The sequence below is a fragment of the Podarcis pityusensis genome, assembly GCF_964106645.2.
Source record: "Podarcis pityusensis genome assembly, chromosome: 18".
NCBI classification, from domain to species: domain Eukaryota; kingdom Metazoa; phylum Chordata; class Lepidosauria; order Squamata; family Lacertidae; genus Podarcis; species Podarcis pityusensis.
In genome coordinates, this window is record NC_138043.1 from 5049248 (window position 1) to 5076100 (window position 26853).

The 26853-nt window shown below is 48.8% G+C and overlaps 2 protein-coding genes across 3 annotated transcripts in view; one reads left to right on the forward strand and one right to left on the reverse strand.

Moving 5' to 3' along the window:
• Positions 1-504: 504 nt before the first annotated feature.
• Positions 505-3651, reverse strand: MRPL34 (mitochondrial ribosomal protein L34). Its single transcript, XM_080989325.1, has 2 exons — positions 3513-3651; positions 505-1066 (listed from the first exon to the last, which is right to left on the reverse strand). The coding sequence occupies exons 1-2, from the start codon at positions 3533-3535 to the stop codon at positions 772-774; spliced, it is 318 nt and encodes a 105-aa protein (XP_080845451.1). The 5' UTR covers positions 3536-3651; the 3' UTR covers positions 505-771.
• Positions 3652-5705: 2054 nt separating this feature from the next.
• Positions 5706-26853, forward strand: part of ELL (elongation factor for RNA polymerase II) — a 50051-nt gene continuing 28903 nt past the window's right edge. The window contains exon 1 of one of the 2 annotated variants that reach the window (XM_080988948.1): positions 5706-5875. In XM_080988948.1, the coding sequence (XP_080845074.1) occupies positions 5744-5875 (132 nt within the window). In that variant the 5' untranslated portion in view covers positions 5706-5743. The remainder of the gene's footprint in view (positions 5876-26853) is intronic. The other variant, XM_080988947.1, reaches the window with a different exon arrangement.

The following is a 26853-nucleotide window of genomic DNA, read 5'->3' on the forward strand; positions in this document are numbered from 1 at the left end:
GGGGAGGGGAGCCGATGGGTCTCAAACCCTGGGTGAGTTAGGGGCTTGCCCTGCATGTGAAGACAGGCTCCAGCAAGCGGAGTGGATGAGACCAAGAAAGGGTCCAAGGGTCAAGCAGGGAGTTTCTGCCCGAGCTACTAGAGGAAATTGAGGGGCAGTTGTGGTTCGTCCACCTGGGAAGGGAGACCATCCGGGAGAAGGGAGACTCTGATCCCAAACCTCTGTTGCCTTGAGGGATATATTTGGGAGAAGAAAAGGCTGAGGAGGAAACCGTGCACAAATGCGGAGCGGAGTTCCTAAGGTGATTAGATGGCGCCTCCCTGGAAAAGACCCTGATGTTGGGAAAGATGGAGGGCACAAGGAGAAGGGGATGACAGAGGAGGAGATGGTGGGACAGTGTTCTCGAAGCGACCAGCATGAGTTTGACCAAACTGTGGGAGGCAGTGGAAGACAGGAGTGCCTGGCGTGCTCCGGTCCAGGGGGTCACAAAGAGTCGGACACGACTAAACAACAACAACAATTTATTTGCTTTGCAGAAAGGCGGGAAATAAATCTTGATTCCTGAACGGCAATGCCACCTACGAAAGTTTTCGGTTTCGATTCAGCTGACAAATCCCCATAGAAAAATCCGTGGCTTCCACTCCAGGCAAGGACTCACACAGACATTGCAGAAATGGAAGACCTTCTGTTCCAGTTTGTGGTGCGCAAGGCTCTTTAGCGCATTATAGCAAAATGAACCGGTTTGAAGCTTCTGACGCAGGGGCTGTTTTTTTAATGGGTCAGAGACTTCCTGCCTTTCAACATCCGTCGGAGGATCACCTCGATGCCACTGCGAGTGCGGATGCGCTTGATCCAGCCGTGCTTGTGTTTCCTCTTGAGGTTTGAGGGTTGGTACTCATTGCCACGGGCTTTCGTCCGGATCTGTTGGCAGCCCCATGGCGTCACCAGCTGAGGGAAACTCCGGCAGGCAGCTGCTGGCTCTGGAGACAGTGGCATGGAGAAAAGGGAACTGATCCCACGCCGATAAAGCACAAAAGCCGAAATCCTCTGCATGAGGAAGAGAGATCTGGGGGAGAGAGAAAAGAGAACTTTTTGCTTGCTTTGCTGAGGTTTCATTACGACAGACATTTCTGCTTTTGTGTGTGTTGAGTTTTATATTTTTATAAGCGTACAGTCATACTTCTTGTTACGTTTGCTTCAGGTTAAATGTTTTCAGGTTGCAACCTGGAAGTACCGGAAAGGGTTACTTCCAGGTTTTGCCGCTCGCGCATGCACAGACGCTCAAAGTGACGTCATGCGCAGAAGCGGCGAATCGCGACCCGTGCATATGCGGGTTGCGTTATTCTCATGTTTCGAACGGGGCTCTGGAACAGATCCCGTTCGCAACCAGAAGTACCACTGTATAAGTTTTGATGAGGACGTTCAGGTCTCAGTAGAAAGGCTTAGATCTCTCCTCTCCCGGCAACAAATACACTCTGTACATGCTCAAAAAGTACACTGTCTGCAGGGGGAAGGAAACCAGTGTGGTGTAGTGGTTAAGAGCGGTGGACTCTTAATCTGGTGAACCGGGTTCGCGTCTCCGCTCCTCCACATGCAGCTGCTGGGTGACCTTGGGCCAGTCACACTTCTCTGAAGTCTCTCAGCCCCACTCACCTCACAGAGTGTTTGTTGTGGGGGAGGAAGGGAAAAGGAGAATGTTAGCCGCTTTGAGACTCCTTCGGGTAGTGATAAAGCGGGATATCAAATCCAAACTCTTCTTCTTCTACTTGCCTGTAAGACAGAGTTGTTCCGCCTGGCCTTTGGCTTAGCTGTTGTTTGTGGACTACAGTTCTGCCTTCAATACAATTCTGCCAGACAGGTTATTTCTTAAAATGACCAATTTGGGTATACATCAGAAGATCTGTCTGTGGGTAAGGAATTTCCTGACTGATAGGCCGCAGACAGTGAGAATGGGCCCTTACTATTCTTCTACTCTAGTATTAAGCACAGGAGCCCCTCAGGGATGTGTGCTAAGTCCCTTTCTCTATTCCCTGTACACATTTGATTGCACCCCACTGTATAAGTCCAACACAATCATCAAATTTGCGGATGATACAACAGTGGTGGGGCTCATTAGTGAGAACGATGAGACTGCTTATAGGAAAGAAGTACAGGGGTTAATTCAATGGTGTAAAGAAAACAATCTTATGCTTAACACCAAAAAAACCAAAGAACTCATAATTGACTTTAGGAGAAAGAAAAGTGTATTTTTACCATTGCACATAAATGGCGAGGAGGTGGAGAGGGTTGGTAGTTTTAAATACCTGGGCATTTACATCTCTGAGGACCTCTCATGGACTGCAAATATTAATATGGTTGTGAGGAAGGTGCAGGGGAGGTTGTATTTCCTGAGAATGCTCAGGGGACTGAATCTATCTCAGCACCTACTTCTGTCCTATTATCACAGTACCATCGAGAGTGTCTTAACCTATAGTATATTATCGTGGTATGGGAGCAGCTCTGAAACGGATAAAAAAGCTTTACAGAGAATAATTAAAATTGCCCAGAATGTTATTGGGCTCCAACTACCAACCCTGGATGAGATCTTCACGTCTCGCACTTTGAAGAAGTCACACAATATCCTGAGAGATCCCACCCATCCTGCTCACAACTTCTTTGAACTGTTGCCTTCGGGCAGAAGATATAGGACAATGAAAACACGAACCACACGCCTTCTGAATAGTTTCTATCCAAGAGCTCTGATTGCACTAAATAATGATCTCAGGGCCAGTTGCAAGAAATAGCAAGCAGGGAGTAGGAAGGAATGAGACAGGTTTTTAGGTTATGTTATGCCTTTAATAGGTTATGTTACATTCTGGAGTATGATATGTTTTTATAGATTATGTCTGAATAGGATGAGAGTGTTGGAGATACGTGCAAATGTGTATGTGAACCCGGTCTTTGGGTGGGTGTTTGATTTTCGTTGTTGTGTATACTGTGTATATACGGACAATGACAATAAATTTATCTATCTATCTATCTATCTATCTAGAATCAGTTTGATTCCCTCCCCCTCTTTCTTTTTCCTTTCTCCTCCTGTGAAGAGCCTGCACCTTAATGTTTTAATGTTGTCCTTTAATCTTTTTAAAATTGTATTTTAATCAACTTGTTTTTATTATGGGTTGTTAGCCGCCCTGAACCCGGTCTTGGCTGGGGAGGGCGAGGTATAAGTAAAAAATTATTATTATTATTATTATTATTATTATCATCATCATGTTCACAGGTATTCTGTGTATGCTCTGGTGCATATTCGCACTCTGGAAGTGGAAGGAAAAGGCCCTGCACAAGGAACACCACGTCTTGCCACATGGCTTGAATAGATAAGGTGCACTCTGTGCATGCTCAGTGGCTTCAACCACCAGGGGCAATTCTGCGCATGCGCAGAAGCTTCAATCACTCTGTGCATGCTCAGAGGCTCCCAGTACAATTCAGGCCTCCCCCTCTCTCTGCTGCTGCTCCGGCCGAGCCCTTACCTGCTTCCTGCCAAGCTGACCATGTTTATCCTCGTCCCTCGCCCCGTCCTCTCTCTCCAGAAACGGAAGCGCTCCTTTGGCCCGTGACGTCGCACCAATCAAAATCGAAAGATTCTACCGGAAGAGGCGTGCGCGTCCGCCGCTATGCATCCCGGGTAGCGTAGTTTTTTTGTGAGGCGGAGGCGCGCTTCTCGGCTTCGACCAATAGAGGGCGGCGTCTCGCTGACGTCGCAGAGGTCGGGAAGAAGGAAAACACATTGGCCCCGCCCCTCGTGACGCAACACGTAGGCGTCATTTGAATGGCCCCGCCTCCCTCAGCCACAGTATTATGAGTTTGGCCTCTGACGCGCCTAGCAACAAGGAGGCGGGGAGAGAGAGTTACCCAGCATTCTTTGCGCGCCTTATTTATTTATTTATTTATTTATTTTTATTATTATTATTCTTTATTTATTTAGATACACATAGCAGGCTGCTATGGAAAACATGATTTATGTAATTATTTGGAAAAAAGTGATAGCGCCGCGGTTATCCAGAGTGAAAACAACACTCCCCAGCGTGCTTTGCGGCAAGGCGCTTGCGCACTGCGCGCCAAAGCGAACCGAAAAGAGGCTTTTTGGCCCTCTCGAGTTGCCGTACATGTAGTCTTTCTCCAGCTCTTCCTGAGAAATTAGCTTTCTATAGAAAACTTTGTTAAGGCATATAAATGCCACTAAACGCATAAGTACAACCGTGTGATTCATCAATATAGACTGAAATATAATAAATAATAAATAAATAATATAAAAAAATAATAAATAAAAGAATTGCACAACATGCAAATAGAGTTTATAACCACATGAAATATAAATTGGGGACGGTTGTTGCATCCCAGTACATAACCAGAGTAGACCCATTGAAAATCACTGGGCACGGCTAACGTAAGTCCATTAATTTCACCATGCTTACTCTTTGTATATAGCTTAACTAGAAAAAAACCCATCATTTAGAAATATAAGTCCATATTTTAAAAAGAAAGAAACAATAAAAAGGACTGCGTTGACATACACACACACATATTATATACGTACACACACACAGAGACTGATAAATTACACAACATGATGCAAAATGTACGTCCCATAATTTATATAGCTGTTTATGCCAAATTAACTTGTTAATCAAATCTGATTTATTTATTATCTGCATCCAACGTTAGTCATAGAAAAAAAAGGCCCTTTGGAATGAATGGATTTGACTGATTTAGCCCCCCTTCTTATTAATGTTTAGAAGAGTCGGACACGACTAAACAACAACAACAAATATACCTTGTGTGTGTGTGTGTCTGTGTATCCTCCTTTATATATACAGTGCATATTATTATCTATATGTTTTCTTTTATATATTATATACATTACACACATATCTACTGTATATATATGTATATCATAGCTGTCAAGCATCCCTTATTTGGTGGGACAGTCCCTTATCCCAGTGCCATGTCCCGCTGCTGTCCCTTATTGATGACGTCCCTTAAATAAACTACTGAAGGTAATGGGGCCCTTTCTATGTCCAGCTGTCCTTTGTCAACAACAAATTGTTGCTGTTTTTTTGTGTTGAATATATGCTATATGGTAATTTATGGACCTAATAGGTATCTAAAACCATTTGCACGCAACAAAATGTGTATTTTATCAAAGTAATTGTTGATCCCTTATTTTGGCTGCTGATCCCTTATTTTCGAGGCTGCTTGTGCCTCATTTTCAAATCTGTAAGTTGACAGCTATGATGTATATATTCATTACATATTGATTACAGTATTTGTTGACCCCTTTGAGGTCCTCAGAGAGCAAAAGGTGCGGTACAAATGCAGTTATTTATTACAATCATTATTGATTATAATAAATAATCAATAATAATTATTATCATTATTGATTATAATCAATAATCAATATTATTAATTATCATGGTCGTTGTCGTTGTTGTAGAAGACCGCATACCCTTAGTTTAATCCAGTGTGGGATAGAGAGAGGGGAGAACAGGTGGGGACTACGTTTCCCGGCGTGCTTCGCGGCAGCGCGATGACGCCACGGGGGGCGGAGCGAGCGCCGGAGGTTCTCCGCGCGAGGGTCAGGCGGAGGGCGTGGAAGGCGTGGAACGCGGCGCCGCATAATCTAGGCATGAGGGGGCGTGGCCGGGCGCCTGTGCCTCCGCCGCCGCCTCCTCCTCCTCCTCCCTCGGCGGAGGTTCCCAAGATGGCGGCGCTGGCGGAGGGGGGCTACGCGCTGTCGTGCGGGCGGCTCGGCCGCGGCACCCGCGTCTCCGTCTTCCACGTCAAGCTCACCGACTCGGCCCTGCGCGCCTTCGAGGCCTACCAGGGGCGCAAGGTGGGTGGTCGCGGGGGGGGGAGGGGAGGGGGCGGGGCTTCTGTGGGGGGGAGGGGAGGCACGACCCCCCCCTATATATATATATAGGCCTTGGAGGGGACCCCCCCACCACCACCACACACATTCCCTCTCCTCGTGTCATTATAATGGGCGGGGGAGGAAAAGGCCACCCCCCATTAATGTGGGGAGCACCCCCTTTTTTAAAAAACAGAGGACCCCCCTTTTTAAATAGAGCCCCCCCACCACACAGTCTTCCCTCTCCTCCTGTCATTATAATGGACGGGGGAGGAAAAGACCACCCCCCTCATTAATGTGGGGAGCACCCCCTTTTTTAAAAAACAGAGGACCCCCCTTTTTAAATAGAGCCCCCCCACCACACAGTCTTCCCTCTTCTCGTGTCATTATAATGGGCGGGGGAGGAAAAGGCCACCCCCCCTCATTAATGTGGGGAGCACCCCCTTTTTAAAAAGAGAACCCCCTTTTTTAAATAGAGCCCCCCCACCACACAGTCTTCCCCCTCCTCGTGTCATTATAATGGACGGGGGAGGAAAAGGCCACCCCCCTCTTTAATATGGGGAGCACCCCCTTTTTAAAAAGAGAACCCCCCTTTTTAAATAGAGCCCCCCCACCACACAGTCTTCCCTCTCCTCGTGTCATTATAATGGGCGGGGGAGGAAAAGGCCACCCCCCCTCATTAATGTGGGGAGCACCCCTTTTAAGTACAGTTCCCCCCACCACCACACACTCTCCCTCTCCTCGTGTCATTATAATGGACGGGGGAGGAAAAGGCCACCCCCCTCTTTAATATGGGGAGCACCCCCTTTATAAAAAGAGAACCCCCCTTGTTAAATAGAGCCCCCCCACCACACACTCTCCCTCTCCTCGTGTCATTATAATGGGCGGGGGAGGAAAAGGCCACCCCCTCCTCATTAATGTGGGGAGCACCCCCTTTTTAAAAAGAGAACCCCCCTTTTTAAATAGAGCCCCCCCACCACACAGTCTTCCCTCTTCTCGTGTCATTATAATGGGCGGGGGAGGAAAAGGCCACCCCCCCCTCATTAATGTGGGGAGCACCCCCTTTTTAAAAAGAGAACCCCCTTTTTTAAATAGAGCCCCCCCACCACACAGTCTTCCCCCTCCTCGTGTCATTATAATGGGCGGGGGAGGAAAAGGCCACCCCCCCTCATTAATATGGAGAGCACCCCCTTTTTTAAAAAAACAGATGACCCCCCTTTTTAAATAGAGTCCCCCACCACCACACACACTCCCTCTCCTCGTGTCATTATAATAGACAGGGGAGGAAAAGGCCACCCCCTCCTCATTAATATGGGGAGCACCCCCTTTTCAAAAAAGAGGTGTTCATTAATATGGGGAGCACCCCCTTTTTTAAAAAGAGGTGTTTGATAATATGGGGAGCACCCCTTTTTTAAAAAGAGGTGTTCATTAATATGAGGAGACCCCCTTTTTAAAAAAGAGGTGTTCGATAATATGGGGAGCACCCCTTTTTTAAAAAGAGGTGCTCATTAATATGGGGAGCACCCCCTTTCTCATCATAACTGGGGGAGAGGGAAGCGGGACCCCCCCTCCACACACACACCTCATTACTAGGAGAGGAGGACTCCTACCTCGTGTGTTGTGGGGGACCCCCACTTCGTCACTAGAGAGGATACCTCCTTTTTTACAAAAAAGGATCCCCCTATTTAATAGACAGAGTCCACTTCCTCATTATAATTTGGGGGAGGAGGAAGCGGGACCCCCCCTCCACGCACACTCCTCATTAACAGGAGAGGAGGACCCCTACTTCATGTATAGTGGGGGACCCCTGTTAAGGTAGGGAAGGAAAGGGGGACCCCCACTTCGTCACTAGAGAGGAGCATCTCCTTAAAAAACAACAACTGGACTCCCCTTTTTAATAGAGATCCCTTCCTCATCATAATTGGGGGAGAGGGAAGGGGGACTCCCCTCCACACATATTAATAGAAGAGAAGGACCCCCACCTCATGTATAGAGGGAAGGGAAGGGGGAACCCACTTTGTCACTAGAGAGTAGCCTTCCCCCTCAATGAAAAGGGGACCCCCCCTCCACAAACAATCCTCATTAATAGGAAAGGAGGACCCCTGCTTCATGTATAGTGGGGGACCCCCATTAAGGTAGGGAGGAGGGTACCCCCTCAATTCATCACTGGAGAGTTGCCTTCCCCCTCCTTGATGTAGGGGAGAGGAAAGGAACACCCGCTTATCAGTAGAGTGGGGGGCATTGTAATGGGGGGAGGAGGGAAGGAGAACCCTCCCCTCATTAGAGAAGGGCCTGGGGACAGACACCCCTATATATTTACGGAGGGAGGACTGTCTCTTATCACCTATGGAGACACCCCCTCTTCTTACAATGGAGGAAGGAAAAGGGGACAGCCCCCCATCTTATGAACAGGCAGAGAGGACTCACACCCTTAATAGTATGGGAAAAGGGGGGAGAGGGACCCCACATCAATAAACACCCCTTTTCTTATAATAAGGGGTTGGAAAAGAGGAGAGAAGTATAATGAGGAAAAGAAAGGTGGTCCCCCTCATTGTTTAGATAGGGAGGGGACAGTGAACCCCCTTTTTTAAATGGGGTCATCAGAGGTGGGAGCCCTCCTTTATTTCATAAATATGGGGGGAGGAGGAAGATGAGAAGTGGCTCCCCACCTCAAACCATGTAGGCACAAGATCCCCTACACTGAATGAGATGGACCCCCCCTTCTAATATATTATGGGTTAGAGGGGGTGGCTACGGGATTGGGGAGACAGATCCTCCCCCCCCCCAAAATGGTGAGTCTGAGAAGTGGATTTTGTCCCCCTCCCTCTGTCGGCTCTTCCAAAATTAGTCTGAATAAGCGTGGAACACCCCCCCCCTTTCATAATTGCATTGGGGGGTGTTGGATGAATTGGGGGTCCCTTTTTCTCCCCTTCCCCAGAAGGGCCATTTTGTAGTGTGATTTCTTCTTTTTCTCCCCCACCCCCTCCGGAAAAAGTAACCTGGAAAAGGAGGAAGTTGATGGAGGAGAGTTTGGGGAGGGGGGGAGGAGGAGGTGTGTCCTTAGGGTGTGATGAAATGAGGAAAGACAGAACTCCCCCTCCTTAAAAAAAAAAAGGCTACTATTGTGAAAAGCGCCCCACCCCCCAATACACAATGAAAGAGGCCTGGATACAAACAGATCCATGTTTTTATAATTATGAATGGAGGTGCCTTGGTTTTGGGGGGGAGATGTGACTGTTACAGGACTAAGGAAACAGATACAGAACTGTCCCCCCCACTAAGCACCTGTCTCTAAATATCCCCCCCCCCCAGTACCAAAATTGGAGACCTGGAAAAATAAGGGAATCCCCTCCCCATTTTCATAGGGGAGCTGTGTAATATCAGAGCATGATGTGGAAAGGCAGATTTACAACATCCCCCCCCCCACATGTCCCAGCAGAAAATTGGGAGGGTGAGCCCATAGACTGGGTATACCTCTCTCTCCCCCCCCCCCCACTTTAAATATACCAGGGGATATACCAGTGGTGGTGAGTTATGGGCCTGACTTTGCAATGTCTCAGGATACAAGGAGTTCTCTGTTCTCGCCTGAAAAAGACCAGTGAGCCTGTCCCAGACAGATATTGGGATGGGGGAAGATGGACAGGGCAAACTCTCCCCCCCCCCCCCCCGGTTTATAGTACAATCCTAGTCCTGCCTACTCCAAAGTAACCCCCACAGAGTTCTATGGCTCTTCCTCCAGGAAAACACGTCTAGCATTGGCAAGTTTTGAGTGTCTATTTGTGCCTCCTCCTTCTTCCTGCCCCCCCCACCCAAAAAAAGTCTGCCTTCTGAATGAGAGAAGCCCACTAGTAAGTATTGTACTGGAAAGACTTAAGGTGGAGGTTTTAAATCAATACCCCCCCCCAATAATAATAATAATAATAATAAGGCACAGCTGAGTGGGGTTCGGACTAAAGACAGGCCCCTCAAATTTATGGAGAATCCCTTATATGTGGGGAGGGGAGTTTAAAGGAGGTTTAATGCCCCCCTCCCCAAAAAACCCAGTGCTCAAACCCCCGCCCCCCCCAAGAATGCCATGTCAATCAAAGAGTGGGTCAATTTGGAAAGGAGAGAGTCTTTCGGAGGTGTTTTGTAACGACTGACCCCTCCAACAGCTTTTAAGAAATAAGTGCTTTTTCCCAAACCCCAGAGCTCTTTACTTTTAATCCATCGTTCGCCACCAATTGCGGCATCCATTTGAGTAACCCGCGCGAAGAGACCCGTTTCTCGGTGGCAGGAAAACCGGGGTGCGTGCTCGCTGGACCCCTCAGTCTTCCTGCTAAGTGGGGGGGGCACCCCGCTTTCTTTGACACGTGGGGCTAGGCTTGGGGAATGGGGCGGGTGCTCTGTGTGGGGTGCCCCATGCTTAGGGGGAAGCTTAGAGCTTTGTGTCCTTAGCTATGTTGTATTGCAGGCATCTGTATCACACAAGACTCTTAGGCTGGATAGCGGAACACAGCCAGCAGGTTCTTGCCCCATATTTCCAGCCCCTCTCTCTCCCCCCCCGCCCCCAAAATCTGGAGTTTTGGAGAGAGAGGAAGTCGATACTCCGCCTCGGTTACAGAACCAGCTCACCACCCACCTAATCTCTCCTTCCCACCTCCAGCCTGAGAGTCCTGTGTAGCCCAGAAGCTTGCATCCTGCCTTTCTGACCCCCAGCCCCTACCCCCAAGCTGTGCGACAGGTTGAGACCTGTTCGGGGCTTGCTTTCCAGGCTTTCTCAGGGCGGCGGGGGCAGCCAGTCCCCTTCCCACCCCCCTGGCGAAAACCCTTGGCCCCCAGCTGCTTGAGTCTGAATGTTTGTGCTCAACCTAGGGCGCCACCTCTGAATTGACTTCAAAGGCGCAGGAGGGAGGGCTTGTCTCTCGCTTGCGTCGTGGGGCGAAGGATGGGGCGAGTCTGGCTTGTTGGGCGACCTCCTGGTGACGGAGATCCCAAGACTGGGTTTCCTGGAGGGTTGCCAAACAATCCTCCGGATGTGCTCTTGTGGCGGCTCAGCGACTGTGCAAATGTTTTGAAACACTCCCTGGCCTCTTAAGACGGACTCGAGTTTTTCAGCGAGAAATAATAAGTTTCCGCTCAGCAGGGACTCCTGAAAAATCTAATATTCTGGGTTTTTTTTTACCTTTTTAAGGGCACATTTCCCCCTGCCCTATCCGAGGCTGCCTGCCTTCCCTCCCTCCGAGACGGGCCGGCAGGAACCAGGAGAGGCAAACCTGTTTATCGTTGGCAACCTCAGCCTCCGGTGAGGGCAAATTGGGACTGCGTCCCGGACTCTATTTTTAACGTAGGGTGTTGGTTACACGGCAAGGGCCTCAGCCGAGGGCAGGAGGAGGGTTTGTGCTAATTACACACTGGATGGCATGGCTTCTTCTTCTTCTTCGTTACAGCAATTGCTTGCTAATGAGTGTTTATCAGCTGCAAGAGGAGGCAGAGCGAGGCTGCTTTCCTCTGCAACCCCGGAACGTGACTTGCTTGCCCGTGCAATTTATTTTTCAGTGGGGTCGGTGGAACAAACAGGCCCGTTTTCGTAATGGGGACAAGTGTGGGATCCCACCCACTCCGGCACACGAGCCTTAAAATGAAATCGCAGGTGTGTATTGAACAAGTGGGTGCATAACCAAGGAAATGGGGTCATTCTGCTGTTCTTAGCCAGTTTTGAGCCCCCCTGGGTGGTTGGGGGAGCCAGATTGTTGCTTGGGCATCAGCACTGTCCAGCAAGTCCAGTGTTAGAAATTAGCCAGGAGCCAGGCGCGCTTTGCTACTGGCGAGGGTTCTATTTGTGACCGTGTGGCGAGCACAGTTTAAAAACCTCTGCCTTAGTCCATAGTTAATGCCATTTCCTCCTTCTTGCTAGCGAATTGTTGCAAAATAGGGTTGCCGTACGTCCGAAATTCCCCGGACATACCCGAAATACTGCAGCCGGAAGTAGCGTCTGGGCGAAAATCGGCTAAAATAGCTCAAAAACGGCATTTATTATTTTATTCCAACCCCCTGGCAAACAGACATTCTGTGGTAGCGACCGTAACCTAGATTTAACCTAGATTTTTTCTGAGTTTCTAACGCTGGAAAGGACTTTATAACCTCTCAAACCTCTGGCCCCACTGGCCCAGTATCACACAGATTTTGCAGGGTCTCGAATCCACACCCTTGCTCCTGGGGTTTGAGGAATCAGGCCCGTCCAACCCAGCACCCTTCCTGTCTTCGCAGTGGCCCACTGCGATGCCCGCAATGGGAAGCCCACTGGCAGAATTCAAGAGCAGCCTTCTCCTGCTCTTGTTCGCCACCAAGGTAGACTGGCTCTGTCCATGGAGGCTCTGTTGGAAATCCACACTCCCACTGTGAAGCTCACTGGGTGACCTTGGAGTCAGTCACAACCTCTTGATCTACCTTGCAGGTTCGTTGCAGGGATGAACTGAGGAGGGGGCTGAACCATGGAGAAAATGGTAGGAGATTAGGGCAAATAAGCTCTTCTGCTGACCTGCTTAAGAAAGCTGGAGGGGCCAGCCAGATGAAGATGTCAGTCGCCAGCCTTGGCACCCAGAGATCCCCACGTAGTTGCAACTGCACCTGCGCCAGTCGCAAAACGCGCCTTGGCGCCCGGCTAATTTCTAACACCGGGAGAAAGCTACTGCTGCCACCTCCTGCTCGAGGGTTTGTCTTTGGAGCACTGCGAAGACAGGAGGCTGGGCTTAGATAGGCCTCCTTTGGGTCAGATCCAGCAGCCGAGCTCTTATATGAACATGCGGTCTCAATCGGACCCGTGCCAGTTGCAAAACGCGCCTGGCTAACAACAATCCTGAGAGGCAGGGCAAGGCCGAGAGTGAGTGGCCAGGGAGCTGCCATGTCCGAGTGCGGGGACTCAAACCCTGGTCTTCCACAGTTCCCGAGCACAGCACCCTTGCCAGTCGGCCACACTCCCTTGCGCCAAAAAGCCTGTCGCAACCCAAGGCCCGCTGTCAATGCCACAGCATCTGGGTTGATTGTGACACTCCAAAGTGAGTTGGCCCACATACACCCAGCTGGGCCTCTTTTCCTGGGGACGGCCATCCCAGGATGACTAGCAGCTGGGCGGAGAGGAGACCTGGTTAGGAAATCCCGGCACCTGATTTTGCTTTGTGAGAGAGAGAGAGAAAGAGCACAGCTCATAATAATAATAAAAATAAATTTTTATTTATACCCCTGCCCTTCCCGGTTCAAAAACCGGGCTCAGCGCGGCTAACAACAAATTTAAAACAATTATAAAAGCAGCAAAAAACACAATATTAAAACCTGAATAACAATAAAAATCAAAAATCAATTTAGGGGAAATAAGCATAAGATTATCCCCAGGGCTAGCTGGCTGAATTGGTCCTACTTGGGCCAGCGAGGAGGTCAGGGGAGAATTAGCTGTGGGGTCTCAGAGCGGGTGATCTTCATAAAAGGGGAGGGGAAGGGAAATAAAAGATCAGGCTGGATTCAAATGAAAGGCCAGGCGGAATAGCTCTGTCTTACAGGCCCGACGGAAGGAGGTTAAATCCTGAAGGGCCCTGGTCTCGTGGGACAGAGCATTCCACCAGGTCGGAGCCATCACTGAAAAGGCCCCGGCTCTGGTGAAGGAGTCTGACTTCCTTAGGGCCTGGGACCTCTAAACTATGGTTATTCATGGACCTCCTCTGCGGGGCATACCAGGAGAGACGGTCCCGTAGATACGAGGGCCCTAAGCCACAGTTCAGCAGTCTTTCTCTGTGCAACAGCTCCTGGCCCTGAGCTGGGTTCAGGGAAAGGCGGTCCTGTGAACGTCCCTGAGACCTGCAGGTATAGGGCAGGATATAGATTCACTAAATAATAATAGCTCGCCAAGGGGATGGAGCACACTTACAGGCTGCAGTATTTGTGGGTTGTTGTTTTTTTATTTCCAGATAAAACTGAATAATGGGAGCATATAAAATAATGCATGGCATAAAGAAAATGAGTTGAGATTATTTCCCTCCCTCCGTCCTAATGCTAGAACTCAGTGAATTTCTCTGGAGCCTTTTCCTTGCCGGAGTCATGGAATTGTTGTGTTGGAATTGACCGCGAGGGTCATTTAGTTCTTCCAGTGCAGGAATATGAGGTCAGGCCCCTGTCGGCTCCTCTGACGGCTCTCTCAGGTGCAAATTGCCGTCTTGTATTTTTCCATGGGCATTGCCAGAATTGAACCAGGCGCTCGCTGCGTGCGAAACAGGTGGTCCGCCCTGTATTTTTTTAAAACAAGCAAAAACCCATATCTCTTGTCCTGCTTTGCAAATCTGCTCCTCTTAAGTTACTAGGTAAAGGTAAGAAGAAGAAGAAGAAGAGTTTGGATTTGATATCCCGCCTTTCACTCCCTTTAAGGAGTCTCAAAGCGGCTAACATTCTCCTTTCCCTTCCTCCCCCACAACAAACACTCTGTGAGGTGAGTGGGGCTGAGAGACTTCAGAGAAGTGTGACTAGCCCAAGGTCACCCAGCAGCTGCATGTGGAGGAGCGGAGACTCAAACCCGGTTCCCCAGATTACGAGACTACCGCTCTTAACCACTACACCACACTGGCTCTCTGACCATTAAGCCCAGTCGTGGCCGACTCTGGGGTTGCGGCGCTCATCTCGCTTTATTGGCCGAGGGAGCCGGCGTACAGCTTCCGGGTCATGTGGCCAGCAGGACTAAGCCGCTTCTGGCGAACCAGAGCAGCGCACGGAAACGCCGTTTACCTTCCCGCCGGAGTGGTACCTATTTATCTACTTGCACTTTGACGTGCTTTCGAAGTGCTAGGTTGGCAGGAGCAGGGACCAAACAATGGGAGCTCACCCCGTTGCAGGGATTCAAACCGCTGACCTTCTGATCTGCAAGTCCTAGGCTCTGTGGTTGAACCCACAGCGCCACCCGCGTTAAGTTACTAGTCCACCGTAAAAGAAGAAGAAAAAAACCACTTCCTGCTCGCACCCTCCTCCACACCTGTTAGTTAATTACTACTTACCGTCAGCTTGAAGAGTGACACAACTCTTCCTTCTCTTCGCCCGGCGATTGCTATGTCGCCATAGGCGAGCAGGTGCAAGGTGACTGGAACTGTGACCAGTTTTCACCTCCAGTTACTTTCAGACCCCTTCCAGCGCTGTTGGGAGGGAATAAGGATGTGTGCCTGAAATTCATATGTGTGCATAAGGGACGCGGGTAGCGCTGTGGGTTAAACCACAGAGCCTAGGACTTGCCGATCAGAAGGTCAGCAGTTCGAATCCCCACAATGACGGGGTGAGCTCCCGTTGCTTGGTCCTTCTCCTGCCAACCTTGCAGTTCGAAAGCACATCAAAGTGCAAGTAGATAAATAGGTACCGCTCTGGCGGGAAGGTAAACAGCGTTTCCGTGCGCTGCTCTGGTTCGCCAGAAGCTGCTTAGTCATGCTGGCCACATGACCCGGAAGCTGTACGCCGGCTCCCTCGGCCAATAAAGCGAGATGAGCGCGCAACCCCAGAGTCGTCCGCGACTGGACCTAATGGTCAGGTGGCCCAGCTGCTACGCCCGTATCTGAACAGGGATAGCCTAACTACTGTTGTCTATGCTCTGGTAACCTCAAGGTTAGATTACTGCATTGCGTTCTACGTAGGGCTGCCTCTGAAGACGGTTCGGAAACTTCAGCCGGTGCAGAATTCAGCGGCCAGGTTGCTCACCGGAGCAAGACGGTCTGAGCATCTTACACCAATCCTGGTCCGACTTTACTGGCTACCAATTAGGGTTTGGAAACTTCAGCCGGTGCAGAATTCAGCGGCCGTGGCACATTGCACCGATTCTGGGCTGCCGGTTCATTTCTGGGCCCGATTCAAAGTGCTGGTGTTGACCTATAAAACTAACCCGATATTTAACTGATAATCAGTCATGGTCAGTCTGTCATTTGAAAAAAAAAAAAAGGCTTTACAGCCGTCTTGCCCCAAAAACGATATTTTGCTTTGGCGACGGAAACCTTGCTCTCAGGAGCCATTGGGCGCCTAGCTTATATATCTTTGGGTATGTCTTTAAGTTAACATCTTACATTTTAAACCTGACAGTACCAAACTATCAAAGGCTTTTCACCAAAGCCAGACTAAACGTCTTTCCTTCTGCAGTGTTGGATGGCAGGTTGAGAGGAGTTCCCTACCAGGACAGACTTTGCTCGTGTGCTCAAGACATCGATTCCATAAAACATATTTTGTTGCACTGTGCAAAATATGAGCAAGTCAGGGCTGAACTGATACTACCCTTGCTGGTACCTTTCCCGGGAAAATCAGAGGCTCACTATGTCAGGTTCCTATTGGAAGACCGGACAAACGCTAGAACATTAGCAGTGGCAAAGTTTTTATCGGTGGTTGCAAGAACCAATGATCCCTATATTCTGAACAAAATGCTTGTTTAACCTGGAGGTAGGCTGTATGAACTGTGTATTGCTTTGTAACGATTTGTTGGGTTTCTGGATAAAGATTGATGATGATATATCTTTGAGTTTCAAACTCTGGCCGCAGTTCTTCTGAATACCAGTCGCTGGAAGCCGTGGGAGGGGAGACTGTTCGTGCATTCGAATCCTGCTCACGGGTTTCCTATTGGGAGATCTAGCTGGCCGCTGTGAGACTAGGACAGGGGTCAGCAACCCGCGGCTCCGGAGCCGCATGTGGCTCTTTTACACCTTTGCCGCGGCTCCGGGGTGGATACTAGCGAGGGGAGGAGGCGCATTGTGCGCCCCGACACTCCCCACTGTGGCGGGCGCTGTACTGGCTGTGACGTCGCATGTTGGCGGTGCGTGCATTAGTCACCTTCCCACCCGCCCGCCACATTGTAAGGGGCATGTATGCTGGTCACTGTTTTGAAGGGGAGTGAAGAACACACACACACAAAAAGGTAACTTGTTAATTTAACGTTTATTTCTATGAGGAGGAGTAATTCTGAGGGGTCAAACAAAGAAATAATAAAAAGTGGCAAAAAAGTTATTTTTATAATGACGAGTTTTGCGGCTCCCAGTTTTTTTTCTTCCTTCGGAAACGGGTCCAAGTGGCTTTTTCGTCTTAAAGGTTGCAGACCTCTGGACTAGGATGTGAGGCCTTGATGGACCAGTGGTCTGTATTTGTGTATTTCAGCATTCGGGGTGGAGTTGGGGGACCAGAATATAAACGCCAAGTATTACTAGAAGGGAAGGTTGAATCTTGCGTTCGAAGAACGCTGAGCCTCCCTCCCTACCCTCCAAGACCCCTCCAACCCAGTCGGAACCTGAGCATTTCTCCCCGAAGCTCTTTGGAATTATTGCCTGTGAAATTTACCTCTGAAATGAATACAGTTGCTATGGGATTCAGCAGCAAATCGGAAGGCTCTTGTGTTATCTCTTCCTTCCTCACCCTGAGCACACATTGCAGGTGGCGGTTGGAAGAGAGGTAAGCGAAAGATGCGGATATTTTGGGTAGGTCGGGTTGTAAGCTACTTAAATTTTATTTTGGGGAGCAGTGAGAAGGCTTGACTTGTAAGGGTTTCCTGGAAAGTGGTTCTGTCAGCTACGTTTGTCCCGCCGCTTGTGTTTTGCAGCCCTGTAGCAAAACCCTTGAAGGGAAGCGGGTGGCGCTGTGGGTTAAACCACAGAGCCTAGGACTTGCCCATCAGAAGGTCGGCGGTTCGAATCCCCGCGACGGGGTGAGCTCCCGTTGCTCGGTCCCTGCTCCTGCCAACCTAGCAGTTCGAAAGCGCACCAGTCCAAGTAGATAAATAGGTACTGCTCCGGCGGGAAGATAAACGGCATTTCTGTGTGCTGTTCTGTTTCGCCAGAAGCGGCTTAGTCATGCTGGCCACACGACCCGGAAGCTGTACGCCGGCTCCCTCGGCCAGTAAAGCGAGATGAGCGCCGCAACCCCAGAGTTGGCCACTACAGGACCTAACGGTCAGGGGTCCCTTTACCTTTTAGCAAAAGTCTTAATCCACTTCTGACACCCTGTTGCACTAGGGGAGTTGATGTTGCGGCGATGGCCCCTGACATGGGTGACTTTGCCCGTGTTTGAAATTAGCCAGGCACCAGGCGCACTTTGTGTACTGTGTACATGCAGTCAGGGGCTGAATCCCCACTTAGGTCACACCCTGGCCTCTCCTGGGGTCCAGCACTCTAACCATTGCCCCTCACTGCCTTGCATGCACGCAGCACACCTCAGCAGGACCAATGGAGCGGCTTAAAATGCCCAGGTAAAGTTTCAACCTGTCCTGGGAAGCATCTCTCGGGAACCTTTTATTGTTGGACTAGGCACCTGTCTCATAGGAAAACCAAAAAAGCTCGCTCCTATGGAATCGCATGCAACACAAAAAAATGTGTTGCTTGGTCATACAGGTGAAACTCGAAAAATGTGAATATCGTGAAAAAGTTCGTTGATTTCAGGAATTCAACTTGAATGGTGAAACTATGAGATCGACTCGTGACATGCAAAGCGAGATGTGCTTCTACTTCTCAGAGGTCCAGTCTTGCTCGCTTTGCAATCCTTGTTTTGCTGATTTCCTTGAATATTCTAATTTTCTGAGATGGTTAATTTGGGGTTTTCACCAGCTGTACGCCATGATTATCACAATTATCACAAATCAAGGCTTGACATATCTCGCTTTGCATGTCACGAGTCGATCTCATATATTAGTTTCACCTTTTAAGTTGAATTACTGAAATCAATGAACTTTCTCACGATATTCTAATTTTTCGAGTTTCACCTGTAATTAAGCCCTCCATGCTTTTTATAAGGGATATATATAGCCTGTCCAGATCTCCCTCCTTTTTCCTTTCCTTTCTTTTTTTTTTTCATTGGTCACAGGGCGGATTTGATTTAAATAAAATTGATTTAAATCACTACTCAGTAAGACTCGATTTAAATCTCTTTTTTTCCAAGAAAGATTCATTCTTGCTGGTATAATCTTAATATTTACAACCAGATGGAGGTTTCATTTTCGGAATAGCAAATTTTCAGAGCATTTTTTACAGTTATATCAAAAATTACTGATTTGTTTATACCCTTAGAAATACATAGACAGAAAATTATGAAATTATTGTGAGGTTTAACAAGTCAACTGTTTATATTTGGACAACTTTTCTGCTGTGCTTTATTGGCAGGAGAAAAATAACCATTACCTTAGTAACAATTTGAGCAACTTATTTAATTAAAACGGTAACATTATAGCATATATGTATACCATGTTTGCTAACTGATGTGGTTAAACGATTTTTAAAAAAACCAAATTTAGACTGAGTTTTAGCACACATGAAAAACTTAAAACAAATCCTTATTTCCTGATGATAGCCTTTGGACCAGGGGTCAGCAAACTTTTTCAGCAGGGGGCCAGTCCACTGTCCCTCAGACCTTGTGGGGGGCCGGACTATTTTTTTTGGGGGGGGTGAACGAATTCCTATGCCCCACAAATAACCCGGAGATGCATTTTAAATAAAAGGACACATTCTACTCATGTAAAAACACGCTGATTCCCGGACCGTCTGCGGGCCGGATTTAGAAGGCGATTGGGCCGGATCCGGCCCCTGGGCCTTAGTTTTCCAACCCATGCTTTGGGCTATAAGAGGCTTCCTCAACCTCGGCCCTCCAGATGTTTTTGGCCTACAACTCCCACAATCCCTAGCTAGCAGGACCAGTGGTCGGGGATGATGGGAATTGTAGTCTCAAAATATCTGGAGGGCCGAGGTTGAGGAAGCCTGGACTATAATGTAACTTAATAGAAAACTATCTTTAGAAAGATTTTCCCTCCAAAAGCATTTTACAGTGGTACCTCGGGTTAAGTACTTCATTCGTTCCAGAGGTCTGTACTTAACCTGAAACTGTTCTTAACCAGAAGCACCACTTTAGCTAATGGGGCCTCCTGCTGCTGCCGTGCCACCAGAGCACAATTTCTGTTCTTATCCTGAAGCAAAGTTCTTAACCTGAAGCACTGTTTCTGGGTTAGTGGAGTCTGTAACCTGAAGCGTATGTAACCCGAGGTACCACTGTATTTTAAAAATCCGATTAAAATAAAATAAAAAAATCCGATTAAAATTTTTAAAAATCTGATTATTATTTTTTAATCATTGATTTATATCCACCCTGACTGGGCAGTTGTTGAGTTTGGGGGCTCTTGCCGTGTGTAGGTTTGTGTCTTGTGTATGCATGTGTGTGTGTGTGTGTCCCGCCTCCGTTCTTTCGCAGTCTCTTTCTCGGAATTAGCCTCAAGCGCTGGGCTGCAACTCTGTCTGTGCAAATCCTGCAATAACAAGCTGGCTTTCACAGCTGAGATTTGTAATAACAAACAGGGAGAGGTGGGGGGGGGGAGAAAGTTGAGCAAGGAAGTGGCTTTCTGGCTTCCAAGCCTTCCCGGAGATTTTTCTAAGCGGGAAGGCCGGCAGTGCGTATTGCAGGCCGTCGCGTTATTGCCGGTGCGGGGGGGGGGTGTCCCCTTCCTGCCTTGGGATTTTAAAACCACCGCGTATCACGAACCCAGCGCCATTACGAGGTGTGCCTCGGGGCAAAGGAATAGAACCAAAGAACCGGAGTTGGATGGGATCCAGTTGTTCTCATGTTTTGCTCAGGACATCATGTGACGCAGTGGTTTAGAGTCTCGGACTGGGACCTGGCAGAGGCCAGGGTTCCAATTGCCACTCGCTGGCCGTGAAGCTCACCAGGTGAACTTGGGACACTTGCAAAACGCTCGGCCTAGTCTCCCTCGCAGGGTTGTTGCGAGGATAAAATGGGCAGGGCGGGAACTTTGTACGTCCCCTCGAGCTGCCCGTGGCCAGGGAAGGTGGCATATAAACGCAGTAAACGACAAGACTATAAATGCCGTAAACGGGCAAACTTCCTTGGGTACAGTGTTAGAAACTCAGGTATATAAGGTAAAGGGACCCCTGACCATTAGGTCCAGTCGTGGCCGACTCTGGGGTTGTGGCGCTCATCTCGCTTTATTGGCCGAGGGAGCCGGCATACAGCTTCCAGGTCATGTGGCCAGCATGACTAAGCCACTTCTGGCGAACCAGAGCAGCGCACGGAAACGCCGTTTACCTTCCCGCCGGAGCGGTACCTATTTATCTACTTGCACTTTGACGTGCTTTCGAACTGCTAGGTTGGCAGGAGCAGGGACTGAGCAACGGGAGCTCACCCCGTCATCGCGGGGATTCGAACCACCGACCTTCTGATCTATTTCCATTTCCACTGTGTGTTTTTCCCTTCTTGCATACTGGGACAAGTGAATTGCTACAAGAGCGAGCTGCTGTTGAGCGATGAGATTGTAGCATTGGAGTGGGACCGCATGGGTCATCTATTCCTACCCCCTGGCGAACAGACATTCCATTGTTGTGACCGCAGCCTAGGTTTAAGGTGCCACGCAGAGAGAGTCAGTATAAAACCCTCCCTGCAGCCCAGTCCTGGAGCCGGACAGCGTGCGTTCTGTATTCAGACACACGGTTTACTCTGTACGTGTGCCCATATTTTATAAAAATGTACGCACCATTTGGTAGTAAAGAGAGAACGGGGGAAGAAAAGCTCAGGGCAGTTCACAGAACAAAACAATGAAGCGATCAGCAGAAACAACTCTTTAAAAACACTCGAAAGATAAAATAAGCCATAAACGTAAAAGCAGATTAAACCCAACACCTGAATTCTGCATGTCAGGGCAGGCTTGCTTAAACAAAAAAGCTTTTTGGCAGGTGCTGAAAAGAGTAAGGGCTTTGCCACACTAAAATGCACACTGTATTTATTACCAGTGTGGAGTGAACATTATGTGGAACCTCAGAGCAGTTGAGAGGGTGTTTATGGTAAGGCGATATTTGCAAGTGAACTGGTCCCAAGCTGTTAAAGGCTTTATATACTAATAATATACTGCTTTTTAACCTTTCTTTCGCCATTGGTGGCCAACTTTGTTTTCTATACCATAGAGTAGTGGTTCTCAACCTTGGGTCCCCAGATGGTTTTGGCCTACAACTCCCATGATCCCTAGCTCACAGGACCAGTGGTCAGGGATGATGGGAGTTGTAGGCCAACAACATCTGGGGACCCAAGGTTGAGAAAGGCTGCCATAGAGTATTAGCTTTTGCCCAGTGTTGGAAACTCAGGAATAAGAGCTAGGGGCCAAATGGCTTCTTAAACCAGGGTTAAAAAGGTAAAGGGACCCCTGATCATTAGGTCCAGTCGTGACCGACTCTGGGATTGCGGCGCTCATCTTGCTTTATTAGCCAAGGGAGCCGGCATACAGCTTCCAGGTCATGTGGCCAGCAGGACTAAGCCGCTTCTGGCAAACCAGAGCAGCGCACGGAAACGCCGTTTACCTTCCCGCCAGATTGGTACCTATTTATCTACTTGGGCATTGACGTGCTTTTGAACTGCTAGGTGGGCAGGAGCAGGGACCGAGCAACGGGAGCTCACCCCATCGTGGGGATTCGAACCACCGACCTTCTGATCGGCAAGTCCTAGGCTCTGTGGTTTAACCCACAGCGCCACCCACATCCCACCAGGGTTAAGTGTCACCAAAACGGAATGGCCTGGTTGCCATTCTTGGGCCAGATTTCGAAAGGCATATTTTCCAGTACGACTTTTTGGTTCCTGAAATTCTTTCTGATGCTGCTGAGAAAATAGAACGGGTGGAATTCTTACAGGATGGGGTTTCAGAGTGTGAGAACAGATCCAAAGATCTCCAGGCATGCACCTCCAGATTTCGGAGACACTGGGTGCAAAAAGCGCCTGTTGAGTTTTGAATTCTGCTTTCACCCTTGCTTCTAAGAACCAGCTGTCTAAAAAGCTTTTGTTCGGGCAGGGCTGTTCCTTGCTTAAACTGTCTGGCAACCGGACGGGTGCCAGGGTGGTTTCGAGAATTCCTATTTTTTGCACGCAGAGCCTTAGGTGGTTTGGTATCAACTCGGATACGGGGAAATATATTTAAGTTACTACGCTGATGGCATTTGACACCATTACGGTGTAGCTGTGTTCATAAAACTATCCCACCATTGTTCTGCAGAGGCTGCAATAGTTATAGGTACAACATTTCACATGTGGTGGAACTGCCCTGAAACCTTGGGGGTATAGGGCGGTATATAAATTCAATCAATCAATCAATCAATCAAACGTGAACATATAAAGCCCTTCTGGCAGAGGGTGCTCACCGAATAACCTTTATTACGGGTCAACATGTGCAACGTATCAAAGTTTGGGATTGTTAACTATTTTTTAAGAAGAGCAATCTGACTTTAGTTATAAAAAACTAATTAATTTTATTTTAGTAGCAGCTCCGAATCGGAAAGGGACCTCTGTGTATCTCTCGTTGGAAACAGAATGTACGGTCTCCCGCTGTTATAAGAAAAATTATAGAAGAGATCATATCCATTGCATAATACGAACAATGTGTAGACTGTTTTGTTGAAATGGGCTATCCTTTTGTGAAAACACTTTCCTGCTAACTTTCCTGGCAAGCTGCCAAAATTGTCACTTTTGCAAACATCCAGTTTTCAAAAAACGCAAATACCGCCTTTGACTTCCCTCCCCCTTTCTGTGCTTCCTTGCGTTCCAATTTTCACGCTACATCTCCTTTCTAATTCCAGTTATGAATAAATCTCTTAATATCGCTTGACGTAAATTTTGGCTGCGAGTTCCAAATCAGTCCTGCTGCTAATGAATTTAGTCGTTTGCAGGGCTTTATCGAATACGTAGTATACTTCCGCTTTTCTTTATTAAAAGTTGATATTTCCTGGTTTCTAGTTCTTCCTGTAAGTTTTGGACTTTTCGGCATAGTCCGTTTGGCAAACTTAACTGGATTGATCCGCCGGGGTGTGTTGGGGGTTTTGCTTCTGTATTTTTCTCTCTATTGCAATTGCTAGGTACTGGAAATTAATAAAACTATGTATATTTTTCTGGCAGGATCTTCAGGTTGGTAAAGGGATCTCAGAGCAGTTTCCCTGAGTCTTATTTTTCCAGCAGTGTCTGCATGGCGAGATACCACCTTCCAGCTAATTACCTCCCCGGCACCTATTAGCTGTGAGCTCTCTGCTTGCCTTCTGACCTCAGCCGAGCCTGCCTTCCTTTGGGTTCTTCCTTTGGCACACCCCGCAAAGCCGCTTGGATATTTCGACTCTCTCTTTCTCTCATTAGAGCTGGCGGGAGGCAGGGAGAGACCTGCGAAGTTCTCCCAACTTCGTTTTTTCCTTCCCGATACTGTCTCTTTTCCTTCCTTCCTTCCTTCCTTCCTTCCTTCCTTCCTTCCTTCCTTCTCCACCTTGTGGCATCAGCAGCACCTTGGAAGCGCACACGGAGGGGGAAGAGGGCCTGTTCCACCTCGCAACCGTAGTGCACAAGTTACTATTCCACAAGGAAAACCAGACTGTCACTCTCAAAGCTCTTGACCTAGCTCAAGGTTGTCCTCTGAACTGTTTGTTGTTTAGTCGTTTAGTCGTGTCCGACTCTTCGTGACCCCCTGGACCAGAGCACGCCAGGCACTCCTGTCTTCCACTGCCTCCCGCAGTTTGGTCAAACTCATGCTGGTCGCTTCGAGAACACTGTCCCACCATCTCGTTCTCTGTCGTCCCCTTCTCCTTGTGCCCTCTATCTTTCCCAGCGTCAGGGTCTTTTCCAGGGAGTCTTCTCTTCTCATGAGGTGGCCAAAGTCTTGGAGCCTCAGCTTCAGGATCTGTCCTTCCAGTGAGCACCCAGGGCTGATTTCCTTCAGAATGGAGAGGTTTGATCTTCTTGCAGTCCATGGGACTCTCAAGAGTCTCCTCCAGCCCCAGAATTCAAAAGCATAAATTCTTCGGCGATCAGCCTTCTTTGTGGTCCAGCTCTCACTTCCATCCTCTGAACTAGCCAGACGTTTAACTGAGAATCAACCACAGCCAGTCTATCATTTGGAAAACGAGACGTGCCCCAAAATGGCAGCTGGGCATTCTGTTTTGGCGCCTGTAACCCTGATCCAATGAGCCATTTGGCGCCAAGTTTATATATCTGAGTTTCTAACACTGGCCAGGTCCTGTAAGGGTGGGGTGGAGGGGTCTGTTTCCACGTTCTTAAGATCCCGGGCCCAGTGCATAGGATGCTGCCCGTATCCTAACATATAGCCGTTTCTGGCAACCTGACGCCCTCCATAAGTTTCGTACTACAACTCCCAACCTTGCGCTGGGATGCCGGAGCTCATCAGCTGGTTTTGCTGTGGCGGGGGCAGTGGGAGGCACGGAAAGAGGTTATTTCCGCAGGCTCCTTAGCTTTTTGAAGAAGCCGCTAGTCCTCACGTGTCTAAATTCAGCGCAGGGGCGTAGAACCTCCGGGGACCATGCAATCGTTTTGCGTGGAGAAGCAGAGAAGGGTGCCTTGGTTTCCCGCCCCCCCCCCCCCGTTCGCCTCTCCAGCTTTTCTGCGTCTGCCGCAGTGCATCTCTCCTGGGGGAGCAGGAGAGAGTTGTGGAAACCATAGGAAACCAACCTCCCTGCAGGGACAGCCTTTTAAAAGCGTCTCCCCGTCGTTCCGCCTTAGGCGGAGAGATAAAACCGTATGGTGATGTCATGGGGGAACAGGCTCGAAGTCTGTTCCCAGGTCTGCCAGAGTGTCTCATGTGGCGGGGGGGCGGGGGCGGGAATCCAAGCAGAGAGAACCCCCAAGTCCCTTTAGAGCTGGCAGAGCCCTCAGGACATTGGATGGGGCGGTGGCAGTCGGGTGCCCCTGCCGGCACGGCGTCCTGCAGACCTGGCAATCGGAAATAAGTCTGCGGAAGTGGCTAGTCCACAAGACAAAACGGTTTATGAGCCTGCCTTGGGTGGGTATGTGGTAGAGCAGCTGTTTTGCATGCAGAAGGTCCCAGATTCAGTCTGCAGTGGCGTTCTTCAGGTATGGCAGAGAGAGAGAGAGACAGCCAGTCGGTTCATCTACCTCGCAAGGTCATTGTAGGGATGGCCGAGGGCCTTCTGGCGGTTCCCTCCCTGCGAGAAGCCAAGTTACAGGGAACCAGGTAAACAAGACCTACACTGGCTCCCAGTACTTTTCCAAGCACAATTCAAAGTGTTGGCGCTGACCTTCAAAGCCCTAAACGGCCTCGGCCCAGTAGTCCTGAAGGAGCGTCTCCACCCCCATAGTTCTGCCCGGACACTGAGGTCCAGCGCCGAGGGCCTTCTGATGGTTCCCTCCCTGAGAGAAGCCAAGTTACAGGGAACCAGGCAGAGGGCCTTCTCGGTGGTGGCACCCTCCCTGTGGAACGCCCTCCCATCAGATGTCAAAGAGAAAAATAACTACCAAACTTTTAGAAGACGTCTGAAGGCAGACCTGTTTAGGGAAGCTTTTAATGTTTAATAGGTTATTGTATTTTAGTGTTTTGTTGGAAGCCGCCCAGAGTGGCTGGGGAAACCCAGCCAGATGGGCGGGGTATAAATAATAAATAATTATTATGATTATGAACTCAGATATATCAGGTAATCAACAAACGGCACCTGAAACCTAGGTTGCAGTCGCCACGGCAGAATTTCTAGGTACCTTTTCTTTTTGCAGTGAAGTTTATTATTATTATTTGTTTCAAAAATATTTTTATTGAAAGTTTTCACCATAAAGATACAATAAAAACCAATCTAATCCAAACAAGAAAGAGATAAAGAGTAGTGTAAATAAGACAATAAAAAGCAAGGTGAGAGAAAAGAAAACAAAACAGATTTTTTAAAAGACTGTAGTCTAAACCACTGAGCCTCTTGGACTTGCCAATGAAAAGGTCGGTGGTTCGAATCCCTGCGAAGGGGTGAGCTCTGTCCTTGCTCCTGCTCCTGCCCACCTAGCAGTTCGAAAGCACACCAGCGCAAGTAGATAAATAGGTACCGCTCCGACGGGAAGGTAAACGGCGTTTCCGTGTGCTGCTCTGGTTCGCCAGAAGCGAGCTTAGGTTGCCTACCCCTGGGTCTGTCTCTGTACAAGGCAGCTTTCTGTGTTCTTATGTGTGCCCTTTATTTATGTGTCTG